The sequence below is a fragment of the Anser brachyrhynchus genome (assembly GCF_964034855.1).
Source record: "Anser brachyrhynchus genome assembly, chromosome: 5".
Classification (NCBI taxonomy): Eukaryota; Metazoa; Chordata; class Aves; order Anseriformes; family Anatidae; genus Anser; species Anser brachyrhynchus.
This window is the reverse complement of record NC_137699.1, coordinates 28,007,663-28,029,465: the sequence shown is the minus strand read 5'-3', so window position 1 is coordinate 28,029,465 and position 21,803 is coordinate 28,007,663. Positions and strand designations below refer to the sequence as shown.

The following is a 21,803-nucleotide window of genomic DNA, read 5'->3' as shown; positions in this document are numbered from 1 at the left end:
GTTGGTGAGTCATACCACGGCTGAATTTCACTACCATGAATGAATTAAATGACTGAACATGCATGTTCACGTGAGCAAGTCAGTCTGTGTAAGAAAGGTTATATGAAAATACATGTGCATGTGCTTGGTTGTTTTTAAACATGCATGAAGGAATGACGGGACCTGTGAGTATGTCTGTCAGTCTGTGTGGCTGGGCACTAACCTGTACTCTGTGCCCAAGGTAGTGGTTCTTGGTGATGCCAAGTCAGTATGCACCGATGATATTCTGGGCGGGGGTCCAATTTCACATCACATGATAACTGTAGAAGCAGCAAAGAAAGGATGAAAATATCATGCATTAAGATATCACTGTCTAAGATAATGGAATAATCTGTTCAATCTTTTCCCTTAATAATAGTCTTTTAAAAACTTGCATTTCCAGGCCACATGCTGTCTAGTGCAACATCAAAAGCCGTAGGATGTAAAGACTGCAGTATTTAAGGGAAATACAACTATGATATTATAATACCAAAGAGTATGATGGAGTCTGCAAGCATTAAGTGAAATATTGCAAAGCTGTTCTTTTACAGGAATTCAAAGATACTATCTCTCTGGAAAAAAGCTTTATCACTTCTGGTCTCTGGCTTACATTGTGTAAAGCTAAAACTTGTATTCACATTCAAAAACCTGCTAGCCCTGACAAAAGGGAAATGACCAGTCCTTGAAACGAAAAGACACACAAGGTATCACTCACAATGCAATTTAATTGAAGCGTATCGGAAAAGGCATGCAAAAGTGAGTGTTGTGTTTGAGGATCATGTTCCTCAAAACTGGAATGCTACAAATTTCTGTCTGTTTTCCAATACTTTAGACATGAGATAAAGGAAAAAACGGACTGCTGAGGAAGCATGTAAGAGAGACACAAGGGATACCCTGCAAGAGAAATGTCTGTGCATAGACAGGAAGACTAGGAAAACTATAAAAGGTAATCTGTTCTCTGATACCTTCTTTAAAGCAAAAATAGTAGAATAACACATTATAATAATATGCCTTGAATCTATGTTAAACAGAGTTACTATATCCAAAATTTCTTATAAGAGTGGCACGAATAGTTTAAAGGACTTACATTACTTAGAGTGGGGATCATGTAGATTACTTATATAAATAATTCAAGAACAGAAAGGCTTTCAAATTTGCATTTTCTATTGGCAATACAAAATATACCTAACTCTGGTATTTCCAGATTACTCTACATTTTTTATCAGAGGTACATCACAAATGTACTTTTTATACAGCAGAATGTCCTTCCTGCCTGACTGGCAAATGGCTGCCTGTGTACATCTTGCTCCATTACATGGCCATCTCACTCTTACGAATTATGGGACTGAATATGAACCTCTGTTTTCTGTGAACTTCCTTCAACTTTTCAGAATTAGCCTAGTGTTCTGATTCCCCAAACAAGACAGTCTTTCAGAGCTCAAAGAGATGTGTTTCAACAACTTGAGAGACTTTTTAGATACAGGACAAGCTTCTTACCCTGGCTTTGATAATGGTGGGCCGAGGATCCAGGATACCCTGCATTTTCCTCAGTGCAGGAACAACGAAGAGATTGCAGGTGACAACAGCTGACACAGGATTGCCTGTAGGACAAAGAACAGCTGGTAGTGACACCCTTTTTCTTGACTTACTCTGTGAAGGCAATCTCCTATTTTTATAGCAATTGCACCCTAAAGGATTCCAAGGAGCTTTTCATGCTATGTACAGGAAACTTTCCACTTAAGTCTGCAGCAGCATGTGGCAAGTAAAACTGCTCAAAGCTACACTCTCTGGCTAATGTAGTGCTAAATCCTGCTCTGAGCACTACTGCCCCATGTTCCTCAGGCCCTGCCATTTGCTTCTATTCCTCTGCTGCCTTTCTTCTTACATATAGTTTTGTATGCGGCAGGGGCAATGTTTATTGTGCAAAGGCATAGGTCCAAGCTGATCTGGTGCTTGATTCATGATTAGGGTTTCCATGACCTACGGAAGAATAGGTAATATTAAATATCTTTCTATTACCTAACAGATGGCAAAAAGCTTTAGTACAGCTGCTGAGGAGAATTCTACTGACTTACATGGTTTCTGTTGACACACAAAAGAGGTGTTTGACCAACTTCTGTCAAACACTACTTGTCTTACACATCTGGCCTCCCTTATATGACAATTATAAAATATAAAATGTGACAACAGATACTCCATTATGTCTCTCCTGGAAAAACAAACAATCAAACAAAAAAACCCCAACCCTGTACTGCAGCAAGAGAGAGAAATGAGAGAAAAAAGTTGAAGAGTTCTGAACACCACTAGCTTATCAAGAACAGGATTCCTTGTTGTCAGAAATCCATGCAAAGCCAGAGCAGTAAGAATAAAATACATTCCTCCTAACTTAGGAGGACAGATTTATAGCTAGATTCCCAAAGAAATAATTTATTCTGAACTTTCCCATGGCAACCCAGCACGCAGGAGGTGAAGCAATGCTGCCCTCTTTTGGTTCCAAAGTACAAGGATGACAAAACAACCTTCACAGTGATGTTGTGTTCCTTGGCCCTCTGTAGGTCTTGTCTTAACTTTCAGTACTTCAGAGTGGATGCACTGACTTACGTGCACAGAATCTCTATTGGGAAGGTGAAGGGAGCTATGGGAAAAAAAAAAAACACCCCTGCACAGTGTATTTACAAAACCCAAAGAAATTGTTGGATGGAAAAAATTGTGAGGTCTGTACACCAGCACATTCTGAGGACGGAAGCAGGAACACCAGACATGGTATTGTTTCACATCTTGTCAGCTGTGCACAGCAACAAAAGTAATCCACAAAACATCTTACCTGGGAGCGCAAAGATTATTTTTCTTACGCCATCAATATCCAGAGTTGCAAAAGTTGTTGGCAGGCTACGGAAAAGGAAAGCTATTTATGATCTGCACTGGACTTTGACTGAACCTTATTATGCTGTTATTTTTACTATTTAGAAAATAAAACAAATGATGATTTTGCTTCTGGTGACAAACCACCAAAAAGTAGCTGAATTAATAAACAAAAATCTACATTCTGTCTTCATGCAAGAAACCAAATAACAAAGAAGTAACACCAAAATTAAACAGTAACAGAGCTGTATTTGCTTTCTATAGATGGCTCTCCATTTTTTTTGGTAAGATTAGTGATTAGTTCCCTTTACTCCCGTGTCTACAGCAGTATTGACAATGGAGCTTTATTGACAATGGAGCAGTATTTCAGAGCAGCAAATGCTATATAGTCTGCAGATGAACAAATTCAGACTTTTGTGACTCGTTATTGGGGCTGTTACAGTTATATAAATACGACAGAAATGTGATGATTCAAGACTGTGGCTAGCAAAGAAAAGGGACTCGTTAAAAGTTTTCTATATACTTATGTTAATATAATCCTTTCAAACATTAGAGATGATACATCATAGGAGCAATGATTAGGTTGAGTTCCTTGGCTTCATCTTGAGCTAACAACTACCATCTAGTCAGCAGTACCTGGGAGATCTGCCACACTTTGATCATTACTGCCTAATTTTCTATCTGCTAGGACTAATCAGTATCATATTTTACCAGGGGATCTTGGTGTTTGATGTTTTTGTTTTAACAGGAACTGTGTGCCAGACCTCCAAATCCATACTATAATAGATAAAACTTTCTAAATTAGTTGCCATTTCATCTTTCTCAATAAATTGTTTGCTTATAGTGGTATGACCTATGTAAATTTTGAAGTGCAGTGAGATGGTTGTTAAACAAAACAGCATTTAAATGTCCCTGTATTTCCCAGGTATTTCATACAAATGTCAGCATATTAGCTGTGATCACAGTGAAGATTATGGACATGCTTAAAGTATGTTAGTTCCTCCACAAACACCTGATTTGCAGCAGTTGTTGAGAAATATCTGTTAGTGATAAAAAGTAATCTCTCTGTTTAATTTTACCTATAAACATGATAACTAATATGAATAGGATGGACTTTGCTTTTTTCCCATATGTGTCTTCCATGTGGTTTATAATGTATTTGGAAAACTGGAATCTACTGAAGCACTTAGATAGCACTGATATTTGGCCAAATATAGCCTCAACCCATGCTACCTCATTAAAGAGATTTCTTACCCTGGTTTCATAAAAACTCTGCCAAAGTGAATCTGTGCGTGCAGATCAATATCCAGCACCTGTTTAAGATAGTCCTGTTTAAATTAAAAAAAGAAAATCAATTAAGTAACATCAAAGTGGCTTATATCATCTAAGTGTTCAAAGCAATTAATTAATATCAAGTGAAGATGAAAGACTTGTTATATCCTGAAAGTGCTATGGTCCAATGGGGAATTTCCAGTATTTGAAAGAAAGTATTTTCAAAAAGAAGGGGTGAAGAACAAACTGATTTTAGGTGCCAAACCTGACTCCACAAAGACATACTAATATATTTACTTAAAAGTCAGCTGCAGCATCGGAATCTTAAGAGGACCCCACAAATACCTATTACTAGAACATTCTTTATGTAAAAGATAGGAAAAAAAACAACCTTTACGATTCAAAGTTAAGCCTTCAAATCATCAAGCTATTTAACTTTTGCCACAGAAGCTATCTAGAGGCAGAGTTAGAGATCTCCTAGTACTTTTGAAATCAAGACTGTAGAAATCATAGTTTTTCAGGATACTGTAATTATTGTAATTTCTTGGGGACATGGTCTAATTCACAGTGTTCAGGTTTAACGGTCCTAAGTTTCTTAGAAAAGAAAAACTGTAGGTGGCTTGTGCATTAGTTCAAGTTAAACACTTCTGCATAAACACAATCGATCCAGTTATTACAAAAATTGGAATTACTTGTTCAGTCTTTACTGAAAATTGCTGTGTTCAAAGATGTAGTATCCTGTCTGTTGTGTTTAGTGAGACTTAAGACACAGGACATAACAATCAACTGTTAAGACAGACTTTAGAAGCAGTAAATCTGAAGCTCCCTTGCAGTTTTCCCATCTCTCTCACTCTCTTGTTCAAATACTTGGAAAGCAGCATTTTTTTTTCAGCCAGGCATGAGTTCTCACTTATTGATTATTGATTGTGTTAACCACATTTTTACTTGCCATTTAATTTTTGGATGCTCAGTTATTTCATTAAACCTGCTAAAAGCTCAGTATTAGAGGTAGAACTGTCAGTGGAATACAGAGCCTATCGACTTTATGCTGTTGCCTAAAATTTGGGCTACAGAGAAGTTAGCCAGAATGCATAAATGCCTGTAAGACCATTCAGCAGTCTAGTCACTTCCTAGAGTTCCCACGTCTGTACAATGTCCCAATTTACTACATTACTACACTCCCAATTTAAAGATCAGCACTTGTCCTTGAGTATTTTTCTACAAATACTGAGGAGAATAATGGAATTGAAAGTAATTGGCACTGGTTTAACTTGTTATCCGTTCCCATGATGTATCCAACAATATGATTTCTACTCAGAAAAGTGACAAAAACAGTACTGATGCTTGTCATCTCCTAATGACTGTCTTTAGTATCTGTTAGTTATAAAAGGAGAGATGTTTGTTTTACCTGCCAAACTCACAGATTCAGCCTGGGATCAAAAAGTAATCTGAGTTTTCCTTCGCATAAGTCATGATTAATAAATGTCCTGCAGGTTCATCTACGCCCCACCAGCATCTTTGTATCCCTATTTTCTTTGATGGTTTTGTCACAGGGATTACCAACAGGAACTCAATCAACAATTCTGTTAATGATTCAAAAGGCAAATATATCAGCTCACTGTGTCTCGTATGTATTGCCTCTGTAGGACTATCAGGTGTAAAATGTGATCAGACTATTTTTGTAACAGATATAGCTCTGGCACACACAGGAAACAGATCTGCTGAGTAAGAAAAAGCTATTTATATACTCAGCTGCTTTTCACAGTACTTGCAAAGTATCTTTATTCTGCCTACATTTCACCTGCTCTAAGAATAGAAAGAAGTCTGTTGTCTTCATGTACTATTAACCAATCACCTTTGTTATCAAAACTATACAACTAATTCCTTAAATAAAAAAAAATGCAAATCACTCACATCGAGAATTAGAATCTTCCCTGTTGTACTACATCTACTATAATAAGAACAAAGTAAATGAGGACAGCATTGATGGCTTTTTTCTTACTTAATTCACACAAAAAAGTAAGATCCCTTATTAATAAACATTAATACAAAGGCAGAAGCTCTGATGACAGACTCTGGCTTGAAATTCTTATATATATATTTTAGGAAGTCATACTTAAATTTAGCATACCTTTTCCCCCATAGATACGCCTCCTGATGTAATGATCACATCAGCACGACTGATACCCTCATTCAGTGCATTCAGTAAATCATCTGGGCTACAGAAAAGAACAGGCAAGCAGATTAGTGGCATGGAACTATTAAGAGTTACAGCATAAGTAAGCAACTGTGTGCACAAATATAGATGTATATATACACACACACACACTTGAAAAAGTAGATACAACTAGGATAATATCGAGATTTTTTCCCTCCGAAGGCTCCACACTGCTCTGTTCAACTCAAGAATTGAAGTCTCATTAAGTGAACATCACACAGGTTGCCACCTTTCTATCTAAAAGCTTTGCAACAGGAATGGAAGGATGCTTTAGGCTGGGACTGAAGAACACCAACACAAGTCTATAAAAGTGTACCACTTGCACAGTTCATAGCAATACAAATTATGAGTTAGGTGAACCAACAGGGCTATGTAGAGAGACCTGACACATGAAAACTTCTGGCCTCTAAGCAGGCTGCACTACTACCTGTCTGACTTTTTTGATGTGTGCAAAAATGGGGGTAAGGCTCCACTTCAAACTTCCATCAGTGAAAAGTGGGAGTAAATCCTTTGTTTATCTTCTCCGTTAGATGCCATTGCAGCAAAGACAGCTGTACATGCACTTCACCTTGAAAAACCACAATCCATTCTGTTCAAGTGCCTATTTACCTTCATGCGAAACAGTGTATAAGTTGTCGTGTTCCTCCGTAAAAAAGAGTGTAATTGCAAAGGTGAAAGACAGCAACTGAGTATAATTTCAATTTTGGTGTCTTAAATCTCTCTCTTTTTTTTAAGATCTAAACAGGAATTGTAATTTTGAAGTAGCCATCCTCTGCCTAACAGCAGTGTTGATGCTAACACAGAGCTTAAAGGCACACAGTGTCGGGACTCGGTAACACAAATTATACAAGAATACTAAAGGAATCCAAAACAATTTTCAAGACATTAAATGCATACTTTGCATTTAACGTTTGTGAACTGACCAGAGGCTAACCAATTTCTAGGACTGTATGTAATGTTCCTTCAACACTGTCTTTTTCCTTTAAGTATTCTGAAATTTATTTTTATAGGAGGCTGTTCCTTCCCGGAATGCCGTTCAAAGAATTAGCAATAATGCTAGCAACTGTATAAGGGAATTCATCTGGACTACAGGACCTCAGTTAAGTGTTATACTACAATTACAAAACATATTAAAATGGATTATCAAGGCTCCTCATACTGCAAATGGCATGTCGGCTATACTTTGGGAACTTCTGCTATATGTCACTAAAAAATAGAATCCCTGCAGTTATTTTGGGGTTTGAACTGGAAACAGGAAAATCAGAAATACTGTGCAAGTCCTCTTTGACCTTTCAGAGACTAGCAGAATTTGTGTGTTCCAGAAGGACTCAGAAAGAGAAATCCTTTCTTCTGAGAATCCTGTCTTTGCCCATGGCTTGGTGAAATATGACTTAAGCAGCAGTTAGCATTACTTCTTGCTGGGTGCATTACATTTTATGTAACACAAGGACAACTGCACTCCCTCAGTGAGTGGATAATTCAGGTGCATGCAACTCTGCACACTCCTCATCTATCCAGCAGAGAGCCGTCCAGTATCCTCCACCCTGGTTGCCTTCCAGGCAGAAAGACTCCAGGACCCTTTCTCCACCATTTCCAGTGACTGATGCAGCATCCTCTTTGGCATCACACAGTGTGGTTAACCTGCACAACTTTTCTGTTTATGTTGGATTACAGCCACTCTTGAGGTTATACTGCTTTGTAAGAGGTAGGCAACAAATTACAGCAGAAAGAAAAGCACATTACTGATGCCACAGCATAGACTGTAAGCAATCAGCTGTAATTAAATATTGCCATGTTTTAATGGAAGCAGTGGCTGTACATACCGTGGTGTGACTCCAAGACTCATGTAAGGTCTTAAGTGGCAAGTTGTTTTATGGTAGTGCGTATCTTGGATACTCTGACTAGCCTACAAATGAATGGCTAAACCACATTTTTTTGGGGGGGTGTGGAGGGGAGATTATAAAATGTACAGACTCAAACACAACCATCTCCTTCTTTGTTCTTCAGGAAACAGAGACATTTTCTCAGCTGCCCCTTCTGAAATCTCAGTATCATTTTATTCAAAAAACAGCATGGGTCTTCACTAGTTTTGAAGGCTAGAAGAAAAAAACAAGTCTGCTGTTGGCTATAGTTGTGTCTTCTTCAGAACCAATTGTTTCATATTGATGGTCTAAGAAGCAACTTGCATGCAGTAAGATATTGCTTAAGATTATTATAATTTGTAACAGAAGTTGCTCAGCATCTAAGTCTTCCTTAATACTTGTGAACAAGGGTGCAGGCTGGAATGCCCCAAGGAACACGTACGTATTCATTACACAGGTGGATATAAGCCTTGCTGAAGCGCGATGACAGATGTTCATGCCATTATTCTTAGGCTAAGACTGCTTTCAGTACAGTTTCCTCATTATGTTGCGATGCAGGTGAGGATCTTATCTGGAGCTTGCTTCAGGCTGTTTCATTTTATCTTGCTCAATTATTTAAAGGTTATTCATAGGCAGCAAGACCACTTGTCTGAGGAGATTCTAATTCTGGATTATGAAGCGTGCTTGCTTTTGGTTGTGGTTTGAGAATAATGGAAGGAACAGTAAAAAGCAAACAAGTCTATATATAACTACTGTTAAATAGAATGGAAGTGCTCTTATTTATATACTGAAAATATTTATTTTATATACTAAATATATATTTTTATAAAATATAGTATTTCTTGCCAAAGGAAAAAACAAAACAAAACAAAATAAACCCAGTCTCAGAACAGGTGAGGGCTCAATTCACAACTTTGTTTACGACAGTAGCATACCACTGAAGGTAGTTCATCATGGAGTTTTTTTTATTACATGCCATGTAAAAAGATTAAGATTACTGAACTTGGTGTGTTTTTTAGCATTTCCAGTAGAATGCCTTGCATAATATATCATTTTTTTAACATCTTTATAATGGAAAATATTTAAAAATTCTATTGCTAAAATTTTCAACCAATAGCACTGCATATCCTCTTCAGTTAGTTGCAAAATGAATTGAATTCCTCCAAATGAAAGATATGACAGAAACATAATAATAAACTGAATGATTACACTAGTTTTGCTTTCATTCTGAAGGAAAGATTTACTGGATTTCCTCACTTGTCTTTGTAGCAGGCTTCTTTCTTTTGCCATATTTGGCATACTTTTTGTCACTCAAGTCTATCTAACCTTCTTTATATCCTAATCGAAGCTGGTAGTTTCACTTCTGCAGTTAATACAAGACACTCTAATGACAGGAGTCACCTGCTGTAATGTTCAATCAACATTGCAGCAAACATTTCCATTGTCTTTAGTGGAGTTCATGCAGAGTTATCACTCAGATTGCACATTAACAAATATTTGATATAAATATAATCAGATAACAAGATATTAATTCTCTTTTCATTTATTGCATAAAAATGAGCAGCTTCTCCTTTGGATTCACATAGAAATTGAATAAATAACTTAAGACTATTAACTTCTGGAAGAACAGACAAAATAATTTTGGCATCTGAGCATAATAAGACAAGATCATTCTAATGGGCCTGTGACAAATCACTGTGAAGCTGAGAAGTGACACTCATGTCTGAGCAGGTACAGATCAGAAGCTTTCTTCTGAAACCCTGGCAATTGCTAGGGGCAGGATACTGGATTAGCTAGACCAATGGTCTCATTTACTAGAATAAATCCTTAAAAATGTCTTCCAAAAGTGCTATTGGATTTTTTATTTATTTTTATTTTCTTTTGTGTGTGGACAGGACTGTACCAGGTGCTCAAATATAATAGTGAATGCCTTAATCAATGTAAAGGAGATTTTGATGGGAAGTCTCATTTCCAGATAGCAAAACTATTCTGTATCATTTGGTGATTTTCAAAGTCAGTGTGACACTGCAAGAGAAGAGAGCGTGCTTTTCTTACATGCTGGAATTGATAATTGATTAAAGAAACTATATACAGAACTCTCTGCATACTTCGGATTACATCCCAGCATCTTCTGTGAATACAATGAAAAAAATCTGTTCTATAAAGATTACATGAAGTTTACGAAACTATTCATACAGGTAAGGACAAATCCAAACTTTCTCTCAAAAAAGAAAGAAATCTCCATTTACAGCAGGTTGTGTCTGCACAAGTGTATGTGTATTGTACTTACATTTTTAAAGATGCAGACATAAAGCTTTATATAAAGAGCCCATGTACTTTTATGTATATCTTAATACTCTCAACTAATTACACCAGCCTGATAAACAGAACATCTATTTTACCACCTCAATTTCCTGATCTTTATTTAGTTTTATGAAACAGAAAGCATACTACAATCTGGAAATTAGTTGGAGGATATCTGTTGTATAGTGTCAGCAGCATGTGTACAATCCAGTAAGCATATGCATGTCATTTCAGTTGACATGCCATTTGATTTCATTAATTTGAAGAGAGCCTTTGCAGGATGGCAGTGTACCAGAATAGGAACACCTTCTATATTCATGAAAAAATCTGATTATCAAAGCTGTTTTGTGGAAAACTGTTATGCAGCACTTGATTGCTGATCTGTCACCAAACTGAAAAGATATACAAGAGCTTAAGAGCTTGAACAAGAAAATGATACAAGCCTCATTAAAATAGTCATCAACTATGTAAAAGGTTTTTTTCCCTTCTCTCTATCAAAAAATAGCTACAGTGCAGTCAGGACCAAAGAATTCTCTGCTTAAAGTGCCACTTTTAAGTACCTTAAATTACAGTATAGTTTTCTCTTCCAAATAAAATCAATGTTTGTTAATTAATTTCTGTTGATCCTATTGTTTTGATTTACCGTCATGAATTATAAATCTGTCAACCTCATCTGTGATACAACCCTTAACACCATCAATTTGAGCTATGGGCAACTGAACTCACTACAAGACTCACTACAAGAAGGACATCGAGGTGCTGGAGCATATCCAAAGAAGGGCCACAAAGTTGGTGAAGGGTCTAGAGAACAAGCCTTATGAGGAGCGGCTGAGGGAGTTGGGAGGTGTTTAGCGTGGAGAAGAGAAGTCTCAGGGGAGACTTTATTGTACTTTATAGTTACCCTAAAGGCGGTTGTAGCGAGGTAGGCATCGGGCTCTTCTCCCAAGCACTGAGTGATAAGATGAGGGGAAATGGCCTCAGGTTGTGCCAGGGGAAGTTTAGGTTCGATGTTAGGAGAAATTTCTTTATGGAAAAGGTTGTGCAGCACAGGAGTAGGCTGCCCAGGGCAGTGGTTGAGTCACCATCCCTGGAGGTCTTCAAGAAACACGTAGATGTAGAACTTAGTAGCGCGGTTTAGTGGTGCATGTTAGTACTAGGTTAAAGGTTGAACTAGATGATCTTACAGGTCTTTTCTGACCTGACTGATTCTATGATTCTATGAACTGTTCAGTTATATCATTAATTCAGAAAACAAATAACAACAAATCCTGAGCTGCATGACCTACCCCTCAGTAGTAAAACGTGTGATCCCTGTAAAACTGAACTGGGACATTTAGTTACTACTGACTTATCAATACATTGTCACAGTGCAGAATCTGTAGTTCATTCCAGATTTCTAGGACCATTTCCACCAAGTTCTTGCCATAGCTGTCTCATTTGTTCAAAACAATCTCATTATCTGACAGTCATTTTCAGTCCTTGTTGTACTTTGCCATATACAGCTACTACTGTTGAATGACTAATAGAAATTCTTTTGATAGTCATATTCTTCTACATGGCAGCCCAGGCTTCTATAAACCCAGATTATTTTTGGAAAACTACTTTTGGAAAACTACTTTTTAAATTGGTGCATGCAAAACATCACATTTAGCACCTTAAACCTCAGTGCTTTCCAAATATATTGGGCATAAATACAAAAAGATATGCATGCATCATAACGTGCCAGATGCATCCAGAAGTGCCTTATGTGAGTAAAAAGCAGAGCTGGATAACCTTCCTTGTCTACTGTTTTACTTCATTGGAAAATGTCTTATACATTTCAATTACATGCTGAAATAAGTACCCCTTCAAACATGACTCCTCACAGACTCAGAGGATCTATAGATTCCTGCACACATAGTGAAAACAGAAGTGCTAGCAGTGGCTCTACACTAATCACATTGAAGACCAAAGTAGATCAGCTGCTCCTCTGAACTACAGCAGTTGACGGCAAACTTTGAAAGTCTATGTGCCATCATCTGCAGGTACCTAGAGTGTAGCATTTTATGGTTGCTTCCATGTGGAACACTGGCTTGTGCTGTTTTTGCATCTTCTGACGCCTAATTTCAGTTAAACAGATCTCCCAGAAGAAGAAAAAATTTAACAAAACTACAAGGACCTGCTAGAAATTTTCCTCGTGTGAAAAGATCCTGATAGTTTCTACTTCCACCTCAGAAAAAAGAAAAAGAAAAGGAAAAACAACAAAGAATTTAATAAACGAAAACTTTCATCAAAAAGCCAAGAGTACTTACTGTACTCAGACAGAGATCTCATCAAGCGCAATGACATTTCCATTTGAGGAGAGACAGGATATGGATTTGATCCTTTTTGATTAACTCATTTTTCTTCTTGTGCTCATTCAGTTGAGGTGACAGATTTCAAAATGAAGAGATGGATGCAGCTGGGCATAAAGACAAAGTCTGTCACGCACTTCTCACCTCATGGCTGAGACGAATATTTTGCATATCAGTAATTTGCAGGATGCGGAATAGTGAATAGATGCCCCATAAGGTTTAGCTAACTAAAGCCAACTTCCGTAGAGTATATTTTGAAGGTAATAGGAACTCTGTGTTTTGACTAGTATGGTTTTCTAAAGTAGAAACTGATTCAACTTTGATGATGTATGTAAGAACATATGGGCACTCTTCTTAAACTGTATTTGTTTCAAAATTCTCTACTGTATTCCATCATGTTCTCATAATGTTTCTTCCTTCTACCTTCTGTGGTATTCCCCTGGATCACTTTGAACAGATGCAACATGTTTTTCCTAAGAATATAGGCCAGCTTGTGAGGAAAGCTGCAATAATTACCGTAGCATTTGCCTTGTTTAACATGAGTACGCAAGCTTTGTTTATCTGATAGCAACATAAAAAGAACCCGTCTTTTTTACTTTTTGCTGTTCCTTTAATTGATGCTGCTGCAAATAAGAACACTATTTTCCAGAGTAATCTTTTTCACGTACAATCTATGAACTCAAAAAGACTTTGCTTAGAGGTGTTCAACTCCAATTCAAGTTACCACGAGATCTGTCCAATGTCTTAAACTTTGCATCTGGGTGACAATGTACTCCACTGTTTTTATGGACTGTTTCAGAAGAGTCCCACTCATATATGTAACAGAATGACAAAAGACAAGAGACGGTAAGAACAGAGATAGCAGTGGGAATGCAACAGGAAAAGCTCCCATGTTGTAGCAGCCAGGTGCTTTATGTACTGTGGAGTACATTCCTATATGATGCCATTACATCATTGATGGTTGGCTCTGTATCCCATTCTTGTCTGCTGCTTGTGTACATTCATTCATCTGCAATCATTTGCTTGTGAATTACTGTGATATTTTTCATCAAGACTGAAAGTACAGGAACAAACTTTTGATAGTAGGTTCTGGTCTTCAGGTGCTGTGCCATTGTATACCACTGAGCACTTTGGTGTTGTTGCTGGTAGAACACTGTCTTGGAGTAAACTTAAGTGTTAAAGGATTCCTTTTTTTTAGGGTGACTGGTTCTGGATGATTATTTCCCCAGTGTCTGGAGACAAAAGCACGATGCTTAGATGCTTGTAACAGCACCAATATCCAATCTAAATCCAGACTAGCATGCATCCGCTTAAAGAAAGGAGGAGTCTGAGAACTGCTGATTTCCATTAATCAATAAATTTTCCCCGGCTATTTTATTGGTTGAGGACAATGAACCTTAGAGATTCAATTCCAATACCTACCAGAAATCCATTATATTTTCCGGAAAGTTGGATGGGATTTCAATACTAAATATAGTAGTTTCTATTTTATCTTCCTTCTTAGTCTATATGGATTCACTGAAAAGTTTTTTTACTTTTGGAGTGGAAAATATTCCACAATTGTAATTGTAGTTGGGTTGAACTAATATGATTGAAGATTACACCACACAGTACGATAATCAATGCCAAAGACATTGCTCATCAGCAAAGATGACAGTGCATTTGTGAGTCTGAAGAGTAAATATGGTTCTGCTGGTTAGTTCTCTCTCTGAGAACTTATGGAATATGAGAAATGGCTTATACAGACATCACTGAAAGTAGAATATTGCTACTGATGTAACTAGTGCTAGGTGCTTATAGAAAGCAGACAGTATTACAAAATCTGGCACGTGGTGTCATGGCATAGTTATCGTGGAATTTCCTACCTTATTAACATTTTGCTTTAGCTTCAATTTTATGTAAGAATTCAAGAGCTAAATTCTGTAAATTAGTGTAATTGCTCTTGAACTACAGTAGGCATGTCTCTGTGATAGGTAGAAATGCAGTCCCTAAATGCAGTGCCTCAAAATGAAGGCTTTCTCTGAAAAACACAACCTTTGACAGAAACATGGCTTAGTCACGTGAAAAAATGTCTGTCTCCAGAAGAAAACTGACCTGGCAGCCACAGGTCAGAGAAAATAGGAAAGTGCCTTCAAAAATTTTTTTCTTGTTACTGGCTATATCTTAATAGTTTTTGTTTGTTTTATTTTAAGAAAATGTCATAAAATAAAAAATACTAAAACATAATACAAATTCTATATGAAGAGTAAATTACAGCTTATGAGAACTAAGTGAAAAGAAGGAACAGAAGAGAAACTTATCTTGTTTCAGGTGAGCCAGTCACTTTTTTTAACAGCTGATAATCAATGGAAGAAACTAGAACTTCATTTGTATCTGTAATACTTGGCTATATTCTTTCAAGCACAAAGATGTTTTTCATGTAAGAAAATACTCATGGTGTTTTCTCCAGCTCCAGAAGCAGAAGCGTTTTTTCATTTCTCCTGTTACAGGTAGCAGGGCTTTACTTTACCAGCTCTTTTTGTTGGTGTTTGCCCTAGCACGGCTTACAAATACCCAAAGGCTCTTTTAATATGTGTCCTCCAGATTTAAGTTGTTAGTAATGATATGTGATTAGACTCGTATGAGGAATTTCAAGTTGATCAGCTCCTGCTAGATTCCAGTTTCCAAGCAACTTCTGATAAAGGCAGACAATCTACATCATGTTCTTCATATTTAATTAAAATGTTTTAAAGACTGCAGATGCTTGTAAGCTAATTGCAGTTAAGTTTTTTGAGATGTGTAGAATATCGCATAAGATTCTAGTGGGCTGTTCTTTAGTCAATTTAATGAGGAAGATCTAGATTTATGACAATCTGGCTTCAGCAGGAATAACCAATTGCTAAACAAGAACGAGTCTTTTGAAGGCTAAGGATATGACAGATTGATTCAGTAATGAGCACAGAAGCTTGTTTTTCTAGTATGCAAAGCAAACGTTAAGATATAATTCAATCTTGCAACCTTCTGCTATAAAAATAGGCTCATTAACCTCACTGAGAGTCCTTACATGCCTGAAGTTTTCAGGTACTAGCTTTTAATAGGTTTTTCATTATTTTTCTGTCCATTTTTAATTCCCACAAGAATCAATCTATACAAACTATTTTTTCTTTTTGTTAATGGAGAAATTTACAAATAGCTTATTTTCCTTTTGTTACTACTCCTGCCCCTTTGACCTGCCTGTGATAGGAAATAAGTACATATATATATATATATATATATATATATATATCTGTAAGGAGATAGTGTATGTGTATTTTTGGGGAAAAAAAAAGCATAGTGGACTGTTTAGAGATTTCACGAACATTCCAGTTAGCCTGCTTTAGAGATGATCAGCATGGTAATGGAAAAATAAGTATGCATAAAAATAAGTTATGAAGAGTCATAACAGTGGCTTCCCTAGAGGTGTACTCCACTACTACCTACAAGCAGGTGTATTCCTATTTTGCTCTATTTTGAAAGGCGAAAAAATTTGAAGGATAAAGGCATTCCCTGCTACTGATGAGTAATGTAATCTCTCATGCTTTTAACAGAACTTTAATTCTATCAGCATTGTGGAGCCATATATGCCTATAGTGCACTGTGCATAAGCATTTGACGGACAGAATAAAATACCATTTGCTTCTCTGTGGCAACCATTGGTAGAATCGGTGCTCAAAGCTCTGCACTGACAGACACCTAGTCGAGCCTGCCTGTGAGCATGCATGTGCCTCCATGTCCCAAGTGTTTTAAAAACGGTGCTCACCAATCTGGTAGGCCTGTCTCCGCAGTGTTCTGGAAGCTCTGTGTCCCTTCTTCTTTAAAAACATCTGGCTTCCTGAGGGTAAAGGAAGCAGAAGGGGTATAATAAAGAGCCAGGGAAGGAGAGAGGCTCCTGGGGTGAACGGAATGCTCTCTGCCTGGCTGTGTCCCCCTTGGTGGCTCCGAATATTCAAAACAGTCATGGGAAATGCTTCATCCCTGAGAGGCCAGCCAACGAAGAGAAAGGGGTGTAAGGGAACACCACAGTTCTGCTACAGGTTGGACAGGCTTCTCACAAGGATGAAGAGCTAAGTTACAGGAGAAGTTGGGCTCAACTGGGCATGCCAACACAGTGTAGTTCATCTTTACTTGCAGAATCTAAGGAGATATTTCTTTACTCTTGATTTCCAGACAAAGCAAAATGAAACATTGGAAGGAAGACCACAGCTAATGGGAAACTATTTGGAGAAGGCCCCTGTTAAAACATTTTACTCACCCCTGCTTAAAATATAAAATAGGGGGAAGAAAATTTGGGGCAAACAAATCTATAGTGTATTGTGGTATACTAAATTACAATGCAAAGAACTTTCTGGCTTCCTATTCAGGAAATGGTTCTCAGGGCACATTAAATATCACTTTCTTGACTACAAGGGACAAAAGGCTATATTTATACTATTTTTACAATTTCCTGGTCAATGCCTCTTCATCAACGAGAAGCTCCACATCCAGCTACTCTGCTCCAAGAGGCAGGATTAGAAAAAATGTCACAAATTGAAATAGTTACTGCTATTAGGACCATATTTAAAATAATTAATGTTTTGCTACGAATTTCTATTTTATGAAGAGAGCATTTCCTTATACATATACTTCTTCCAAGTCAGTTTGACTGAGAAGAAATCATTTTTAGATAGTGTCCTTTGTAACAGCAATATGAAGTAACGTGAAATCTATGTTTTGTTCTCTCTAGATAACAGACAAATACCTTTTATATGCTTTAGGTAGTAAAAGACTTTACTTTGATTTTTCCTCTAATTGTCTTAAAATGTAAGACAAGTAAATGTAAAATGTAAAAAAATCTTCATTTGACATGAAGATTTATGAATGTCTCTTTTAAAAAAATGAAAATAAGATGTTCAAGATGAAATGCACCCAATGATGAAAAGTCATTGTGCAGCTCTTGAGTCCTTTCTTCTGTTCAGCTGAGCATCAACAATAGCAACTTCCCCCAGTTCTCAAACCAGGCTCAGTTGATCCTGCACATAGCAGCTGCAGTCTGTCATTTCAAAGATCATTTCTGGGCAAACACAGATCCTTTCTGAGTTAGGAATGTGAGAAGACTGGGCCAATATGATTGTACAATGTTATACTGTTATAGATACACACCAACATTACTAACATGAAATCTAAAATCCTTTTTTATCACCTTGTAAATCCACACCTGGTTTCTCCTCAGAGGTCACCACAGAAAGGGTCAGTCAGATCCAATGCTTGCTAATGCTGTTTGGCAGTCATGGGAAAATATTAAAACTATTCAGGTCATAAGTTTAGATGTCAGTCTGTTTCTGACAGATTTCCTAAGATTGCCATTTTCTGAAATAGCCTCATTTCCTCGTTTGTTCTTCAGAGAACAAAGTCAGTCTCTGATTCTTGATATAGGGTCACTGTGTCTCAGGAAGTGACATACAAAACACTTTCATATTTCATAAGCAATCTCAGCTTCTGCTTTAATCATCATTACGGTCAGCAGTTTCAAACATTGAGAATTTTTTCTGGAAAGCTGCTAAACTCTATGTAATACTCAGGCTCTCACAATGATCTTCTACAAGGCCAACTGAAACTACAGATGTGCCCAAATGACATTATGAATTCAAATTGTTTTTTATTTTTCTCCAACAAATACATTTACAGATTCCCTCCATTTGTAAATGTAGGAGAATTTTCATAGCATTTTGACCTCCTTATTTATTTGCTGTTCAGTGTCATGCTCTACTTCTGGGTGGTGACTCTAGAAATGCCAATTCAGAAATAAGTCCATGACTGTTGAGGACAAATATGAGAATGACACACAGTTATGCATTAGCCTCACACCAGACATTTTACCCCGTTATGTGTCACACTATATAGCTTTATACCAGTACAGAAGACCCCCTGGGACTTGCACTACCTGTTTTCTGAACTTCTTTTTCTTTTTTCACCTCTAGTTTGGCTGAGATGTTTCTTTGTGCTTCCAGATTCAAGTATGTGCATTAGAAGAGATGACTTGTCACATATTACAATCTATCTGAGTTTGCCCTAATGATTATTGAGATTTGTGACAGACATTAAACATTTATGCTTGAAAGAGTTTTGGAAGGGCATGATGAAAGAGAAGACCTCCCTATATGAACTACCTTCAAACCACTACCCAGTGTCCCTAGATTCATTAGGCTATGACCACCCTTTGTAACACCATCGTTGTTTGAGCAGATCTAGAACTGGAGCCAATTCAGCAAAAACTAATATTGTAATACTTGACTTCCTGCCTTTCCTATAACAGAGCTTTTCTTGCAGTTATTTGTTAAATGATATTAGTAATTATATTTCATTAGTAATTATAATTCTGCTCAATGTGTATTTGATTGTAGCCAAGTTGGGCATTAAACTGGTGCAGGGCATTAAACTGGTGCAGGGCATTAAACTGGTGCAGGGAAGAGGCTAGGATTCTGTCTGAATTCTGCCTATAGCTCATATTCTAACTCATATAATGACTGATATATGTTAAGCTGATACTGCATGCAGAATTTTCTGCCTCCACTCCAGATGTTCCATCTGGATTATAATACTGGTAATTACATGCAACCCACACAACTACAAAAGATTTAAACCTCTTTTTGGACGGCAAATATTAAATTCAAGCAGGCTAAATCCTTGAATGAGTCAGGTCTTAGTATCCCTTTGAATATATGGAGACATTTTCAAAACCTCTATTCTAGGGATATCATACAGTAATGTCACAACAGCAAGGGTGATTTTTAATGGGTTTACCTGTCACTTAGGAGCTTTATGTTAACCGATACGTCATAAGACAGAGGCATATAAATGAGAAAGCAATCACTTCTAACGTAGAAGAGCTCTCATACGCTTATTTATCACACAACATACAAGAAAGTTAAAATGCTGCTGATTTTGTAACTATTCTGATCAATTTTCAAAGCAACTGAGCAGATAATGTGAATTTCCTAAATTTCTCTCCTGAAGGAAGAAGAAATTCTTTCTGTCTCTATTGTGCAATCAGAAGCTCATAAATGAAAATGCAGCTGGAAGCAGCTAATGGTATTAATGTGTCTCTGAGAAAAAATGATAAGCAAATTAGAAAACAGGGAAAAGAATGCAGAGAAGAGAAAAATGCACTCAAACAAAGGTAAAAGCAGATGAGGAAACTGAATTAATTATATATGTGATCAAAATTTTTCATCAAGTTTAATAAAAGAGTCTCCTATAAAAGGAAAACTGTCAAAATGGAAGATGACTTTCTAAACAGAAGGCTCACTCTATAGCAGATTTTGCTAAGGCTAAACGTTATAGCTTTAAATAACCATTGGATACAAAGAACATCACAAATGAAATCAACAGACACAAAAATATCCTGATAATTAGGTTAATTGAGTTCTATAGCTCAGAACAGAGATGTAACTTTTGTTTTGATCAATGGCTTCCAAAGAAGCATCTAATTTCACAGACTATAAGCAAAGGAAATGAAATTAGAAGCCTTTTTTACTTGGTCTTGCTACATGAAAAAACTGACAAAAGTATATTGGAGTGCCAGTTTTAACTGGTCAGCTGTCTTTGTAATTTTTTAGCAAGCGATTCTGTGATTCAGACAAATTCTAACACGAAGGACAACATCAGAAGGGTTCTTCCCTTCCTGGCTTTGCATGTATTTCTGTAGTATTGGAGTAGTTCTGGAGGAATATCCTTCATTTCTACCTCAGAGATGTGTGCTTTTCAGACTGCTTGTTTTTATACAGACTGCTTTATTTTTTTTTGTACTAAGAACACAGAGAAAATCTTGTCTTTTAGCTAGCCATAGCTTCAGCCCTATAGCATTTTCCAGGTCTGTTCTTTTCTCCTATTACTTGCTTCTAGTATTTTTAACTACAGATTCTCTCTATGTATTTTGGATTTACTTTTTAAAATTTTGAATATCAAGTCCGATACAGTTTCTGAGAATGGAAACAACAACAATCTCAGAAATTATTAAAATGGTCCAAAATAAGTAAAATACTAGTTTCTGTTGAGAATACAAATATAGAAGTAAAACTTGAGTGGCCATTTAAAACATAACAACATAAAATTCATATGCAAAGACATTTTTAAAGTGCACCTAACTACTCTGCAGCCACCCACAGAGCTTCCACGCTCCTCCATCCTTTCACATTCTCTGCTGGAACGTGTCCTTGTATAGCACAGTCCCGGGCTTTGAAGCATCTGTCACTGTGTTCACGCCTCAGCTGGACACGCTATTTTCTTACATAAATACCTCTGAGTGACTCATATGCTGACGACATGAGTTACAGGAACCTCTAACCTTGTCTTCACAAATACTACCCTAAAACAATTTTCACTCTTGAGTATTAGCTCCTTATGTGTGACTGAAAGAATTTCCAAGCTCGTTAGAAAAGTTGACCTGTTATAACAATAGTAATATTCAACTGCACTCCCTATTAACTGTTCTCTCAAACTCCAGTCAATGGAACTCCAGTGAAATGGCAGGAAGTGCCACTCCCAGTAAAATGTAAAAATTTACTCAATGTAAAATGTATAAGCAAAAAGAAATAGGAAAAAAGAGAAAAAAATGCAAGCCCAAAATGTGAAATACAGGAAACGGAGAATTATGTCACAGTGAGGTCTTTGAAGAAACAACTACAAATTTTTAATTTTCCCTTCTGAAAAGTATTGTTTGCTAGTATTTTCACTGCAACTGTTCTATATGTATTGCAGGGATATAGTCTTCCTCTTTTTCACCATGAATATATATACATATGTACATAGGTACAAAATAAACTGCACATATATATGAACACACACAAACATAATCTATGGTTTAACTCCAGTAAACCATTTAACAGACACTAAACGCTCATTCATCTTTTCTACAAGCATGCTAAGCAAAACATCAAA

General features: G+C 36.9%; 1 protein-coding gene across 32 annotated transcripts in view; it reads right to left on the bottom strand.

Moving 5' to 3' along the window:
• GPHN (gephyrin) overlaps positions 1 to 21,803 on the bottom strand; it is a 285,375-nt gene that overhangs the window by 1,990 nt on the left and 261,582 nt on the right. For 17 of the 32 annotated variants that reach the window (XM_080595302.1, XM_080595326.1, XM_080595328.1 and 14 more), the window contains 6 exons: positions 16,648 to 16,719; positions 6,284 to 6,371; positions 4,135 to 4,208; positions 2,843 to 2,907; positions 1,516 to 1,619; positions 203 to 299 (listed from right to left, as the gene is read on the bottom strand). In XM_080595302.1, coding sequence (XP_080451428.1) covers positions 203 to 299; positions 1,516 to 1,619; positions 2,843 to 2,907; positions 4,135 to 4,208; positions 6,284 to 6,371; positions 16,648 to 16,719 — 500 coding nt within the window. Of the gene's footprint in view, positions 1 to 202; positions 300 to 1,515; positions 1,620 to 2,842; positions 2,908 to 4,134; positions 4,209 to 5,560; positions 5,736 to 6,283; positions 6,372 to 16,647; positions 16,720 to 21,803 lie in introns of those variants that run through there. The other 15 variants (XM_080595327.1, XM_080595324.1, XM_080595306.1 and 12 more) reach the window with 3 other exon arrangements.